The sequence below is a fragment of the Scleropages formosus genome, chromosome 5, assembly GCF_900964775.1.
Source record: "Scleropages formosus chromosome 5, fSclFor1.1, whole genome shotgun sequence".
NCBI classification, from domain to species: domain Eukaryota; kingdom Metazoa; phylum Chordata; class Actinopteri; order Osteoglossiformes; family Osteoglossidae; genus Scleropages; species Scleropages formosus.
In genome coordinates, this window is record NC_041810.1 from 4,955,866 (window position 1) to 4,970,629 (window position 14,764).

A 14,764-nucleotide genomic window follows, 5' to 3' on the forward strand; every position below is an offset into this window, starting at 1 on the left:
AGTTCCTAGGGCTGTAAGGTGGGCAAAGACACTGTCTGAATTTTACTAATTGGAGGAGCCTTTGCCGAGCATTTAATCAGAAGCCATTCAATAAAATAAATGTTAAAAATGCACGACATCATTAGTCGTTTTGTACAAAAAGTGCCAGCCGACCATCAGAATCAAAATTAAGGATAAAAACTGTGTTCCGCATCAACTGGAGGCCGCCCAACCCAGATTTGCTCATCTCTCACTTGTCTGTGAAACGCAAGATCAATGGGCAATTGTGTTAATTTACCAGGGTTATTAAATGGCCCGATGCCTCACTTACGGATGACAGAGTGGTGTTACCATGACGCTGATGCTCAACCATCTCTTTGTCATATAAGGGAATCATTTGGAAGGTGAGTAAAATACATATTATTCCATATTCCTCAGCATCCTTCCCACCTCCCTGTGTCCAAGTGCTGTGTCTCTAGAAGGTTCTCATCAAGCCAGAACAGAACCTATTCCTTTCAGACTCTATGCATTATTAGGGTGTTTCTATGAGAGTTATGTGCTTTTTGAGCAACGAAAGCAATGACATCGAAAACAGCACAGAAATAGTACATAGTACAATAGTACAATTCCAGGGCCACATCAAAAAATGATAAGAACATCGGGGCAGGTATTACAACACAAGCACACACTATAAAAAGATTAAACAGTAAACAAAGATAAGGTGTGCTTTGCTTTTATATTTTTACAGTATGAAATTACTTGCATGAAGGACTTTACACTTAATTTAAAGTGTTCAAAGGCAGGACTCTTTCCTGAGCATTTTACCATCATACACAAAAGATGCAGCAACGCGCAAATATAATAAACTAGTCAATTACAGAACCTCTTTTTTTTCCCAGTATTTTTCCAAGGGGATTAAAGTTTATTATGCCGTCCATCTCTCCTTCGAAATTAATATAAATGTTGCTTTTTTCATGTAACGGTGCAGTTGGGTCCAAAGAGTTTTTTTTTTTTTTTTTTTAAACCAGGGGATGGTGTCAGGGACACTTCACAAAAAGCGCATTGACCATCTTCTATTCTTCATCTGTGAACGTGTGTGTGTGTGTGTGTGTGTGTGTGTGTGTGTGTGTGTGGTTGTGTGTGTTCGCGCGCGCGCTGCGGAGCAGAAGCACACACTTTGAGCGTGCGCTAGACGCGTAGAGACACGGAGGGGATTCTGATCGTCCTTACACACACACACACGCGCGCAGGGCTCTCGTCCCCTCGCGCTCGCTCGCACGCTCGCTCGTTCTCTCGCTCGTTCTCTCACACCCTCCCTTGCGCGAGCGGCGCTGAGCGCGCGCGCAGTCGGTGCGCCGTCGCCGAGCGCGGATCCGCGTCCTTCCTTCCCCCCCCCCGTCTGTCCTTCCCCCTCCGCGGGAGCGAAGACAGACCATGTCCGCTTCCAGGAAGGACTTCGACGTGAAGCAGATCTTGCGGATCCGGTGGCGCTGGCTGGGCCACCCCCCCGCGTCCCCGGCGCCCCACGCCGCGCCGCCCCACGCTGACTTCTCCTCCTCCTCTTCCTCCTCCGGCGGAGGCCGGCACGCGGACGGTTCCCATGACGACCCGTCCGGCAGCGCGACGCCTGGGGGCGGCGGCGGCGGCCCCGCTCCGTGCGCCCCGAACCGCACCGCCGACACCAGCGGGAGCAGAAAGTTTCCGGGCGCCCCGAGCCGTGACGCGCCGGGCTTCGCGGCCGCCGGTGCCTGCGGTGTCCCCCGCTCCGTGAGCGACGCCGAACGCTGGAGCGCGCCGCTCGCACCCTGGGCGTCGTGCGCGCGCCCCGAAGGGTCCGGCGTCCAGGAGGAGGTGAGCGGAGAGGGATGCGCGACCCCCCGTGAGGAGCGCCGCGCGGGGGAGGAGGAGGAGGAGGAGGAGCTCCAGGGGGCCCAAGAAGAGAGCAACCGGATGGATTCGGACTCCAGCTCCTGCAGGTACTAATTAATTAATTAGGGTCCGGACGGAGGGGTGCGGGTGCGGGTGCGGGTGCGGGTGCGGGTGCGGGAGGGGGAGGGGGAGGGGGAAGGTCCTGGAGCTGTCATCGTGAAAATCACTTTGTCTTTTTTTCTTTCTATTTTTTTAAACCGGGACTGGAGTTGACTGTATTGCTCAGTTACAACTTTTTTGGAATAAAAGTTTTCGCTTTCAGTGCGAGTCACCGGGTTTTTAAAAAAAATCACCTCAGAAGTGCAAGTGGGATAAAATTTATGGACTAATCTAATCAAAGAGCTTTCATTCATTTTCTGTAACGTAGTGGTGGCGTTTGCGAAGCTCCTAATAATTATTAATAATCATCTGGATACCGAGATGTTCTCCATACCTCATACATACAACAAATAATGTTGCGCTTTCCATTCTCCGTAGTCCACAAACAAACAAAAAAAAAGAGCCGGGATCCGTGCCTCATAACCCAGAATTAAGTACAATTTGCTATCATTTCCCACTAAAGATGGAAAAAAATGGAAAAAATAAAAATGATTAAACACAAAGCTCAAATCACTTCTAATTACTGTCATGATGGAATTTTTGCAGTTACTATTATATGTGGTCAGGATTTATTGTCCCATTAGTTAATGTTATTACATGTTATTTCCAACAAAACTGATACAAAATGCATTTTTTTTTTTTTTTGGATCCAGTGTTCTGACTTTCTGTGTCCCCTTTGTCCACTTTAAACCCAAATTGGAAAAGATGCCCAGAGGACCAGTCCCTTCAACCTGCCCTCTTCATCAACGCTGGATTTCAAATCCCTTTTTTCACATCTCCACATCTGCTCCTTCGCACGATTTCTACACACACCGCAGATTTTTGTGTGACTATTGTCATGATGACCTGCCCTTCCCTTTTAACACACTGCGCGTGTGTGTATTACAGCGACATTACTGTAGGATTCTCTTTTTCCTCAGCTGTCCAGTTTACCCATCGATTCATCTGTCGAACCCACTGCATTTACACTCCTCACTAATAAACCCTTCTCTGTGAAAATACACACTCTCTGTCAGTAACATCTTGCCAAGATTAGGATCACGCTGCTTCAGAGTCTGTCCTGGAAGCACAGGGCACAAGGCTGCATAGATTACAATATGCATGGGACACCAGTTCATCACAGGGTAGCCACACACACTCATTCACTCACGCAGTCACACACTGTGGGCAATTTAGAGTACTAATTAACCTGAAACACCCGTTTTTTGCCAGGGGGGAACCCAGTCAAACACAGGGTTAACATATATACTCCACGTAGACTGAACCAATTTCTAAAAGGACTGCCCGCTGCACCAATGTGCCACCTGCTGTAAAGACAGTACTATAATATATTTGAGTATTTCCAAAAGTGTCAGACACTAGGGTACCAAAAAAAAAAAAAAAAAAAACACAGCAGAGAAAGTACTCAGTACAGTGATGACTTCACTCTTCTCCCTGGTCTGTTCCAGAACATTCCTTTGTCTTATTGCACATGTGCTATCCTGTATGTACAGTAAAGGAGACCAATGCTGGACACCTCCTGGGGTGAAGGGATGGAATTTCCTACAGAACTAGTATTCTGTCTGGGGTCTTATTTGGACTTTTTTATGCACAAGACAAAAACTTTATTATCCTGTTTTTACTGGGAAACTTGCAGAGGGGAATTACTGCTGCTCTAATGACCAGTTGCTGACACTTGCGAAACCTCGTAATAAAGAATTCATTCCTAAGCGTGCCGGCAGTCCATGAGGAGGAAGAGGAGGAGGAGGAGCAGGGGCTGGACTCTCGTTTGCATTTTAAAGATAATGAAAGCCTCTTATTTAGATTTACACGTTTAACAGAAAGCCTAATATTATTTTTAATATTGGCACAGCGAGTAGCGCTGCTGTCTCACAGTGCCTGGGTGGTGTGAGAGGAAGTGGGTTCGATCAGCCCGTGTGGGGTTTGCATGTTTCTCCCTGTATGCGTGGGTCTCCTCCGGGTGCTCTGGTTTCCTCCCACTGTCCAAAGACATGCTGTTCGGGTTCCCCCACAGTGCGTGAGTGACAGATAGAGTGTGTCTGTTCCACTGACGTATGGATGAGCGACCCAGTGTAAGTAGTGTATCTAGCAGTGTAAGTCACCACGGTGAATAAAGTGTGTGGGCTGGTAAAACGCCTGCTAAATATGTAAATAGATCAGGAAATTTGTTAGAATTTCCAAACTTCCCACTGTGGGAGGAGTTCAGAGAGCAGCAACACTCGGTTACTTCACAGATGTGGCCTCGGTTTGACATCAGTGACGATGCGAGAATCCAGCGGTGCTATGGGGTGAAAAATTTAAGTCAAATCTGCAAGTGTAGTTATCAACAGACCCCCATAAAGTCGTCTTCATCCTGGGTCCTGTAAACAAGCCGAACGCTTCGGCGGCATCTCGGAGGGTCGTGGTTGTCAGCCGTGCTCCCGGCGACCCCCTTGTGTATGCTACGCTCGGCTCGGGCTCAGCTTTTAATTAATCACGCTTGACTGCTCTAAAAACCTTGCAGGAGTCAGGAATACTTAAACCCAGCTCTTCAGCTGAGCCCTCGTTTTAAACCGGAAGCGGTCTAGATATGTGCTAAAGTGGATTTTTGTTATCGGAGGAATATTTCTAGTGGTCAGAATATCAGCAGCTGCACGAGTCCCAATATTCTCCCATTATCGTGAATAATTGCAGCATCACTATTTCAGTCAAACAGAAAATTCACCAATAAATATGCCTTTGCTGGATGGGCAGGATTGATGAAGTGACTAAAGGTCTATTAATCCAAATGAGATTCAGTAACGGTTTATTAATTTTCGGGACTTAATGAAATATGACACATCTTACTGCCACGAAACTACCTCTGACGGTTTTGTGTTGCTCTTAGAAACGATATTGGTTCACCAGGCGATGTGCCAGAGCTGTCAGATTTTTTCTAATATGATTTCAGCGTAGTATGATTTTAAGATGCTGCTTATGTACTGTGCCGTTTTGTTTGTGCAGTGTGTGCTGGTTTCCTTCCTTATTCTTTACTAAATGGCTTTTCTCAATTAATGGCTCATCTTTTTTTAGTGTAAAAGTCTCAGCCGAATTTATTTTGGGCTCCTCCTTCAACGATCTTTGTCTCCATCGCTCTTCGATGCCTTCGTAGGCTGCCTGTGAATAAGATGACTTCCTTCCCCTATCTATTCTTGTCCCCTCAGTGGCCACCCTACGAAACATGTTTAGTTTTTTTTTTAGTTTCCACAAGGGGTTGTGCTCGGCGAGCTGCCCGTTCCTCAAGGAGCCCAGCGGCTTGTGAGCCGTTAGCGTCGAGTGCCGCGTCTCGTATCGTACCTGTCATTTTTCCTCGTTTCAATCAGCCGAGTGGCGACGACTTCATTTTTAATTTCTCGCTTCACTCAGCGATGGTCTCGACTGAAAAGAAGAGCCTTCGCTCTTTTTAATTATAATCATAATCATCGTCGTCGTCCTCTTTCTTCTGCTTCTTTTTCTTATGAGTTGCCGGGTTAACTTCTCCGGGATATGAGGCCCATGAGCGAGAGACCTTGGTACAGGACACTTGTAGATGCACAGAAATTAGACTCAAAATTCACAACCCGTATGGAGCAGCAATTGGTGTAGTGGTTTACATTTGCATTTATTACTTTATTTATCAGACACTTTTCTCCAAAGTGACTTCCAATGAACTCTACTATGTAGTGTTATCAGCCCACACACCTTATTCACCGTGGTGACTTACACTGCTAGATACACTACTTACACTGGGTCACTCATCCATACATCAGTGGAACACACAGGCACACACTCTGTCACTCACACACTATGGGGGAACCTGAACAGCATGTCTTTGGACTGTGGGAGGAAACCAGAGCACCTAAAGACTTCCACTGCTAGATACACTACTTACAATAGGTCACTCATCCATATATCACTGGAACACGCTCTCTCTAGTTAAACCCTCGGCCTTGCTCTCAGCGGCCCCGGGTTTGAATCCCATCTCCTGCTGTAATAACCTTGATCAGGGTACTTGCCCTGCCCTTATACAATAAAAATGTCCCAGCTGTGTAACTAGGTTTGTAGCCTAACCTACTTACAGTAATTTACCCAACATTGTCACTGATTTAGAGAAAAGTGTCGGGTAAATGAATAAATAACTAAATAACGTGCGCTGGGGGCTTTTGGGTTATTTAGTTCAGTGTCGTGCCTGCCTGAGGTTTATGTAATGTCACTCGAGAGCATTATGGTCTGACATTGAATCCTGCTCGCATTGTACTTGGAAAAAGTCACCAAAGTGATAGGGAGGGAGATAAATCTGCTTAATGCAGTTTGGGACCCGTCTCTCGATTTTTTTTTTTTTTAACTCGCCCCCACTCCGCCACAAGGCTGTCATTCAGTGTTGCTAAGCGGCAGCGGAGGAAAGGACAAATGCGGGCACGTTCCGGCCCCCCGTCGGCAAACCCGAGGCCCCCCAATGGGGACACACTCTACCACCTGGCGCCGTGTTCTGCGAGGGTGGAGAACGTGGCCGAGGTTTTCTGTTGCCCATAATGGCCCTTAGGGCAGCTGACAGGCGAAAGAGGTAATTCATTCGCATCCGCTGGCTGCCGAGTGTGTGTCACCCGCCGCGTGCAGCTTTTCCGCGTCGCCCAGGCACAACAGCAGCGGAATTCAAATGGAGCTGCGCCTCGGTCACTCGGCGGGCCTCGAAAGCGGATGCCGTTCCCGGACCCGGCCTCAGCTCGCACGTTCGTTCAGCGAAAAAGAACAAAGGCGCAGCCAGGGGACACTTTTACACCCCATTTGCTCTGCGACCATCTACAACTGGCTTGTTCTTCCGCAGGAGCACTCGCCTGCACATGGGGATGAGTCACGGTTTCACCAAAAGCAGATGTTTCTTCTGCTTTACGGCTTTTATTCCCAAAGAGGTTCCCAAGCCCAGCTACTGCCGGCTGATACCGTACTAGTGCTGCAGCTCAACCACGACCCAAACTACTTTTGCTTAATTTCCACAGCTCTAACCCTGGTTACGGCGATTTACATTTAATCATTTAGCTGACGCTTTTCTCCAAAGCAGTGTCCAATGTTAAGGTATTTACAGTTATTTACCCCTTTATACAGCTGGGTAATATATTTTTTTTCTTTTTTTACAGGAGCAATTTAGGGTAAGTACCTTGCTCAAGGGTACTACAGCAGGATGTGAGGCTTAAACCTGCAATCTTTGGGTACAAAGGCAACAGCTCTAACCACTACAGCACCAGCTGGCCAGTAAATTAATGTTCATTCGTTTAGCTGACGCTTTTCTCCAAAACCACTTACAGTGTTAAGCTACTTACAATTATTTACCCGTTTATACAGCTGGATAATTTTACTGGAGTAACTTAGGGTTAGTAACTTGTTCAAGGGTACTAAAGCTAGAAGTGGGATTTGAACCTACAAACATTTGTATTCAAAGGCAACTACACTACCAACTGCCCAGTTTTACTGTACTATACTTTTACCCACTTATACAGCTTGGTACTTTTTACCAGAGCAGTTTGGTGTAGGTACCTTGGTCAAGGGTACTACAGCACTACAGCAGTGGGTGGGACCTGACAGCGCATAAACTGTGCTGCCTGCTGCCCCCGACACCACTACATTGCTACAGAGGCTATGAACAAAGTCATGTGCGCACACCCATCTGTCACGTGCCTATGAATTATCACATAAGTAAGTTAGAAGCTCCCAAAATCCAAGATGTACGTCATGATCTGCAATCACCACAAATGGTGGATGGGTAATATGTAGGTTGCTGGTTCAAGCCCCACTCCCTGCTACTGCAAAATGGGCAGAAACAGAAGAACCATCAGCAAAGGCATTATTTGAGGACAGCGGTGTGTTACAAACACATGAATACTGCAGGAGAAGGAGTAATACTGCACTGAAGCAGGTGGCATTCCTGTACTTACTGTGCTAATAATTACAGTAATTATAATATATTGTGAAAAATGCTGCTTACTGATGAATGCTGAAGGAATTTATTAAATAGCAAACATAAACTGTCATACGACTGAAAGAACATGTTAAATAATGTCTTGTATTTAAGTCCAAATCCTGTAAACTCAGCATATAGAAAAAGACAAAAGGGGATGTTTTGGGCAACATGAACCTTAAAGAGATGTTTGATGTATGAACAACCTCTTTCTGTAAAAGCAGTTTTTTTCATTTTCACGTAACCCCCGGCAAGTCTCATAAAATGAAGACCTTGTGCTATTTTCCCCAGTCCTTGATTTTGAGTATGATTCACAAAGCGGTCATTTTTAACTGTTGAATGGAAGTGGCGTGTTGGTGGTGTGGTGTCATAGAAAGAGTCTCCCATCCATCCATCCATCCATCCATCCATCCATCCAAACCACTTCTCCAGTTCAAAGCTACAGTGGTCTACAGTCAACTCACCAGCCCTACCTGCTGTGCCACCATGCTGTTATGAAATAATACCTTAATAAGATTTTTTTTTTTTAACTAATCTAGCAATTTTGTGCCAAAATATCACACCTGAAGGCATTATACAAATCTGAAACGCTGAATTAAATGCCCCTATTCAGGGAAAGAGCAGAGCAGGGAAAAAGGAAGGCTTTAGCCTGATGTTCATTGTTTCTCAGCAGTACATTTATATAAATTTAACGTGTGTATAAACGCAGAGAACACTGACAGCTCAGTCTCCGGGTGGGAGGGGAGGGCGAGGAGTAACGCACATAGTTACTTAATCTTCGGAGAGGAGCAATACGCAACGTGAGGAGCTCGGCGGACCAGTGAGGTCGGTCCTACAGTTTACAGCGCAGTGTGCTGGCAGCTCGTGCGCGCTCTCATCTCCTCGTCTGCACGGCCCCCGCCGGAGTTGTGCTCCAGGGAGAGGGGAATGTGTGTCAGTCCATGCGGCTGCACTCTTGAAGTCATGCTGCTGGAGCAAGATGAATTGATTCTTTACTTCTGCGGATGTGCGCGTGCGTGCATAAAAATGTTTTGCTAACCTTCCGGAGATGAAAAGTTCAGCTTTGGAAAAGCACAAATCCTCTGTTGTCATTAATTTGATTTTTTTTTTTTGCAAATCCTTTGTTATCATTTCTTACAAGTTTTCTTGGGGTGGGCCTGAGAATAATTTATTATAGTAAAGTCAGTCAGTGTAATCATGTCTTCATGATGCAGGATGTAAACAAATCTGTGTGTGTGTGTGTGTGTGTGTGTGTCAGCGAGCGTACTTGCGTGCAGCTCCTCTTCGCCCCCCAAAGCAAACTGCACGAGGACTTGTGATTTACCATTATGAATAAATAAAGACACGGAGGATAATAAATAAACATAAGCATGTTCTTTTTTTAGCCAGCAGCTCGGCGGCAGCATTTCCGTGCCCACGCCGAGATAACGAGTGTGTGCGGCACGGAAGGCCCACCAGGAGCCCCCCACCCGAGAGGCGAAGGCAGCTCCAATTAGCCAGGCGTGGGGAACGCGGCTCCCACTTCAAAGGAAGGCTCCTCCGGCGGCGTTTAGTCGCTGCTCGCCCCCCCCTCCTTCCCGCCTAGACTCCCGGGCGTACACCCCGGCGGCACAGTGTGGATTAAACTGCGGCAGGAGGAGGCTAAAAATAAAAGCGGCCGGTCCGGATGGACCCGATCCGCCAGGCCCGCGTGTGTCAAGCGCTTGTGTTGCGAGAAAGCGGCGCGGCGGGTTCGAAACAAGGCTTGGGAGGGCTGATGGCACTCCGGTCTGAACTCCATGGGCGCTCCCGGTTTGTCAGCTAATTGAAATCGGATAAAGAAGCGTCAATGAGAATGATGTTGTTGCGCCACATTCAAACACTTGTTCCGCATTTTATCTGGAGGGTTCTTAGGGATGTATCGTATTTAATCCGTATCCCGACCCCTGAATGCTAAGTAGTTAATGGAATATAATAAGAAACACAAAGTATATACAAGGTATTATCCATTTGTTTGGCTCATTTGGAACGTGCTGAAGATGGAAACCACTCAGCTCCATGTGCACCTACTAACTGAACTCACCCTGCGGGGGTACCTGCCTTCCCTCTTATTTCTAATATTATCCGTTCATTAAGGTGATGCCTTTTCCCAAAGCAACTTGAAATAATACCTTTATGAATGGAACTTACAATGATTTACACTATGCACACCTGGGTAATTTTTACTGTGTCAGTTCAGGGTACGTTGCTTGATGACGTGGTGGTGGGAAGTGGAAGTTCAGCCGCAAGGAAACAGCTCTAACTGCCACGCCACATGTTCGTAGATGGGTTGGGTATCTAAAGGGCAGTTGACAGCATAGTGGTTAAAACTCTTTCTGAAGGTTCTGGGCTCAAGTCTCACATACTGCTATAATAGTACCCTTGACCAAAGTACTTCCCTTCAATTACTGCAGTGAAGTTACTTAGCTGTGTAAATAGTTATATGTAGTATTGTAAGTTATGTTGGAGGAAAGTCGTTTGTGTTGAGTTCTCCCTGATGACTGACCTTCACCGAGGCCACATTAAAAAAATTCCAGTTTAACAAAAAGACAAATGTGGAGCAATAAATTATATCTCAGCACAGCTGGGAGCATAGTAGCTAGCGCTACTGTCTTTGGATCCAAAGGTTGCAGGTTTGATCCCCACCTCTGGTTGTAGTACCCTTGAACAAGGTACTTACCCTAAAATTACTTCAGTTATCCAGCTGTATAAATGGGTAAATAATTGTAACCATGACACTGTAAATCACTCTGGAGAAAAGTGTCAGCTACATGAATAATTCCTATAGGTGTAGTAGAGCTACCGTTTTCCACTCGGTGGACAGCTGTCCAAATACCACCTCCTGCTGTGGTACTCTTGATGTAAATTCTTACCCTGAGTTGATACAGTAGAAATTACCCAGCTCGATAAGTAGTTGCGCGTTGTCAGTTGTGTGGTGTCCCAAAGGAAGGTCCACCGTTCTTTGGAGGTTTTTACGGAAACACCGATTGCACAAATACAAGATTTTATTAGGAACAGCGGGCGGTGTCACATTTTCAATGTGGAACCTTCTTGCTGGAGCGCGAAACGCCCGCGTTAGACCCAGTGCGGCCTATAACAAATTCCCGCTTCCATCAAGAATTGACCAATGACGATTAAGCAACCTTTGTCAACTTACACCCTATAGGCTGGCGGGAACCTTTCTTTTACAAAATTCTCAGTGATTTGCTCTTGGAGTAAAGCGTGAGCTAAATGAAAAGATGGAAATGTAATACTGCACCATCACCTTTCCCTGATACTTGTTGGATCCACACCCCAAAGGCCACATTTGAATCTCACCCAACGCAAGGCTTATGAACTTTGAATGTACAAACATTCTAAGATGCGGTCATATTTGCTACACAGGAGCTGCTGTGCAAACTGGCACTGAGGGGAAAACGAGTGCAAACACTTAGCTATGCTATGCTAACACTTAGCGCACATGTCGTGCGAAACGCATCACAAAACATCGGCCGTGCGAAACTAATCTTTCACACAAATACCACACGGGGTCAGTTTTATAGCGCGTGGAACGTTAGCTGCGCTTAACCTTAACCTTTCTTGCGCTGCTCGCCTTCTGTTTCACGCTCAGTGCCGCTGCTTTTTTGTCACGTTTCGCAAATGCGTGCTGGTGAATTTGCTTCATTTAACCTTCTTCGTTACCTCCGACCGCAGTTCGGACACGTGTGATAAATGATCTCTTTGCGAGGCCTTGTGCATCCTGAACAGGCTGCGGGGCGCGTAATCGTATGCTGCGTCGGGTGTTGTTTTTTCCCATCCCGTCTTTGGCCTGCGGGAGCTGAACCGAACGTTGCGAGGCCTGCGTGACGAATCATGTTTCTGTCCTGCCGAGCATTTAGGATAAAAACCGGCCGTTCAAGGCCGACGCCGTAACCGCGCCTCAAGCAGCTCGACTCTCTTTTGCCCGAAGCCGAAATCACTCCAAACACTTCAAGGGAGGCAATTAAATTGCGCTTCTCGTTCGTTACCCGCTCTAATTCCTCTTCCGAAATGGTATTAGCCGTGGCTGAACACACCCTTGTCCGCACGGCTTCCCGCCATCAATCTTCCTGCCATTCGGCATTAGCCTTTTATTTTGTTACAACCGAAACCGCCAAAATTCGGGCCGAGGCAGCATTCACGCCGATGTAGGTCAAAAGGACGATGCCGTTGGTCCTTACCGAGATGTGATTAATGCCCGTTATTTAAAACTGCCCCTTCTTTTAGTGAATGAATTAGCCATTCGCCAAGGATCTCCTTCCACAGAGACAACTGAACGTGTGTGTTTTACTGGTCGAATCCATCCCACAGGAGCTCCACCAGCAGCCAGACGCTGTCCTCAAGCCAGGCCATGGAGCCCTGCAGCCCGGATGAACTCTTCCAAGCCTCGGGCCATGCCGAGGACACCTTCCGCAAGATGGAGTGCTACCTGAGGCACAAGCAGCTGTGTGATGTGGTGTTGCTGGCCGGCGACCGTAGGATCCCGGCTCACAGGTGTGTGTGTATGTTTGTGTGGGAGGGGGTCATTGCACTGTGGCACCCCCTCCAGAGGGAACACATTGCTTCCGCTCGTGTTTGTTTTCCGAGACTCTTTTCCTTTGTCTCACTTTTTCAGAAGCCACTAGGGACGAGTATTGGTCAGGTCCCGCTGTTTGGCGGGTCTGGGGTTCGAGTCCTGCTTGGGCTGCCTTGCGACGGACTGGTGTCCCGTCCTGGGTGTGTCCCCTTCCCTTCCAGCTTTACGCCCTGCGTTGCCGGGTTAGGCTCCGGTTCGCTGCGACCCTGCTTGGGACAAGCGGTTTCAGACTCTGTGTGTGTGTGTGTGTGTGTGTGTGTGTGTGTGTAGAGACGAGTAATGTGTTTCCGAGCTTCCATATAATAAATGCATCCAGGTCCTAACAGATGAGAACCTTTATGAAAAGTTCGTTGATTTGGGTCTAGGTTCTTATTCATTTGGAATACTTTTTGCCTTGGTTTCCATGACAACATTCTAATTTATGTGGAGGGAGATTGGAAAAGGGGCGGCGAATAACAGACTTGATATTGAAGGGACACTGGGGCTTTATGTTTTTCCATAAAACCATTTTGGTCTCATTTTGATGGCTGGATTCGGTGTCTGGTAGCATCCCCCATTACTAGTGCAATTCCAGTTAAAGGATGGGGTGTGAAGATACACACATGTTGTCTGTGGTGAACATACAGTACTGTGCAAAAGTCTCAGGCACTTAGATGTTTCACAAAAATATTTGTCGTAGACGGTTATTTAATGTCTTCTGCATTAGTGTCAATGGGAAAGAGCATATTTTAGATTTCCAAGCATTCCGTTTGCAAAAAGTTACAGTATTACAGTAAAGGTTTTGTATGACCTTAAAGAAAGAAAGTAAAAGGTAATAAACCACTATCCATATGAAAAACCTGAGGTCTTTGTATGGCAAACCAATTAAGTGAAACAGAAACAGCGGTAGAGAGGCAATAAAACCGGGTGAGGGACAACCATACTGAAAATGTGAGGTTTTGTCAGATGTGCCAGTTTAACTCTCAGATCCTACACCATGGCAAGAGTGAGTATAGCAACAAGACACAAGGTGGTCGTCCTCGGGACAAGCGCTTGTTGACGATGGATGGTTATTGAGCTTTGTAGGAAGTTTAGTCATTAAGAGAATTATTTTTGTAATTATTCTCACTTTACAGCTTTTTTCCCCAAGTGCTTAAAACTGTTGCACAGTACTGTAGTCTTTTAGTCTCCAAGCTAAGACAAACAGTGGTTCTTGAAAGTATGTGAAGCCCTTGTGTCCCTTAGTTTTACCGCAAAATGGTTATTTAATAAGATGCAGTCTTTCTCATGTGACATAATAGGCGCGTAATGACCAATTCCATGTGTTGCGTTAGAGGAGATTGTGAAACACAGTAGAAACACGGAAGTAGTGCAGGTGTAAAAATGAGAAAACCCCAAGTTGAACTGGTTGAATCAAGTAGGTAAACAGAACCAGGTGTGTAAATAGTAATCATTTATTAATTTCGGTACATTTATTAGAATATTTTATGCAAGAATAATGACCATCCCCATAGGGTTCACATACTTTCAAGCAGCGCTGTATTACTGACTGTTGTCCTATTTAACTCGTTCGGATGATAAGATGCAGAAATCAGCCCAAATACCGGTTTGTATATGTGTTGTCACTGATGTATGAATAGATGCCTGATGACAGAAAATTAATCCTACAGCTGACAAACTATAAGGGGATCGTAGATTCATCATGATACCTATTTTAAACACCAGTAGGGCCTTCTGTCTCTAAGAGATGCGTACATCTGTTCACTTTAGTCCGTGACTGCTTGCTGTTTCCTTGTTGTGACATTAGGAACAAATGGTGTTCAATAAATTGTACCGCATCCTTTCGTTCCTGAAACCCACTGGTACCATAGTGTGTTTGAGGCTGTTCTGTATGATGGGCGTCTAGCGATGCCCGTGGAAGCAGGCGGGACAGAGCTGTCGCATCGGGCTCTCGGTTTGGTCTTGCATGCCTGCGTCTAACCTGCTAATTAAATTGGCCCACACATTGACTCTCAAACCGCACGATGTGGGTGTGGGCGGAGCCTGTGCCGTGATCTACTTCCAGAGGACGCTAGCTGGGTGGCGCGTGGTGGTTGCTTCCTCACCACTAACACCTCCTGTCATTTCTCTTCACCGCTTTCTGAGAATCTGACATTCCGAGTAATAAGCGGGATTGTTGGGTGAATGATGGAAGAGTGTTAGAACAGGATTCCAGA

General features: G+C 46.4%; 1 protein-coding gene across 2 annotated transcripts in view; it reads left to right on the plus strand.

Annotated features, from left to right (window-relative positions):
• The first annotated feature begins 1,793 nt into the window (after positions 1-1,793).
• Positions 1,794-14,764, plus strand: part of LOC108930796 (kelch-like protein 5) — a 34,838-nt gene continuing 21,867 nt past the window's right edge. Inside the window, exons 1-2 of one of the 2 annotated variants that reach the window (XM_029251701.1) lie at positions 1,794-1,955; positions 12,305-12,487. In XM_029251701.1, coding sequence (XP_029107534.1) covers positions 1,930-1,955; positions 12,305-12,487 — 209 coding nt within the window. In that variant the 5' untranslated portion in view covers positions 1,794-1,929. Of the gene's footprint in view, positions 1,956-12,304; positions 12,488-14,764 lie in introns of those variants that run through there. The other variant, XM_029251700.1, reaches the window with a different exon arrangement.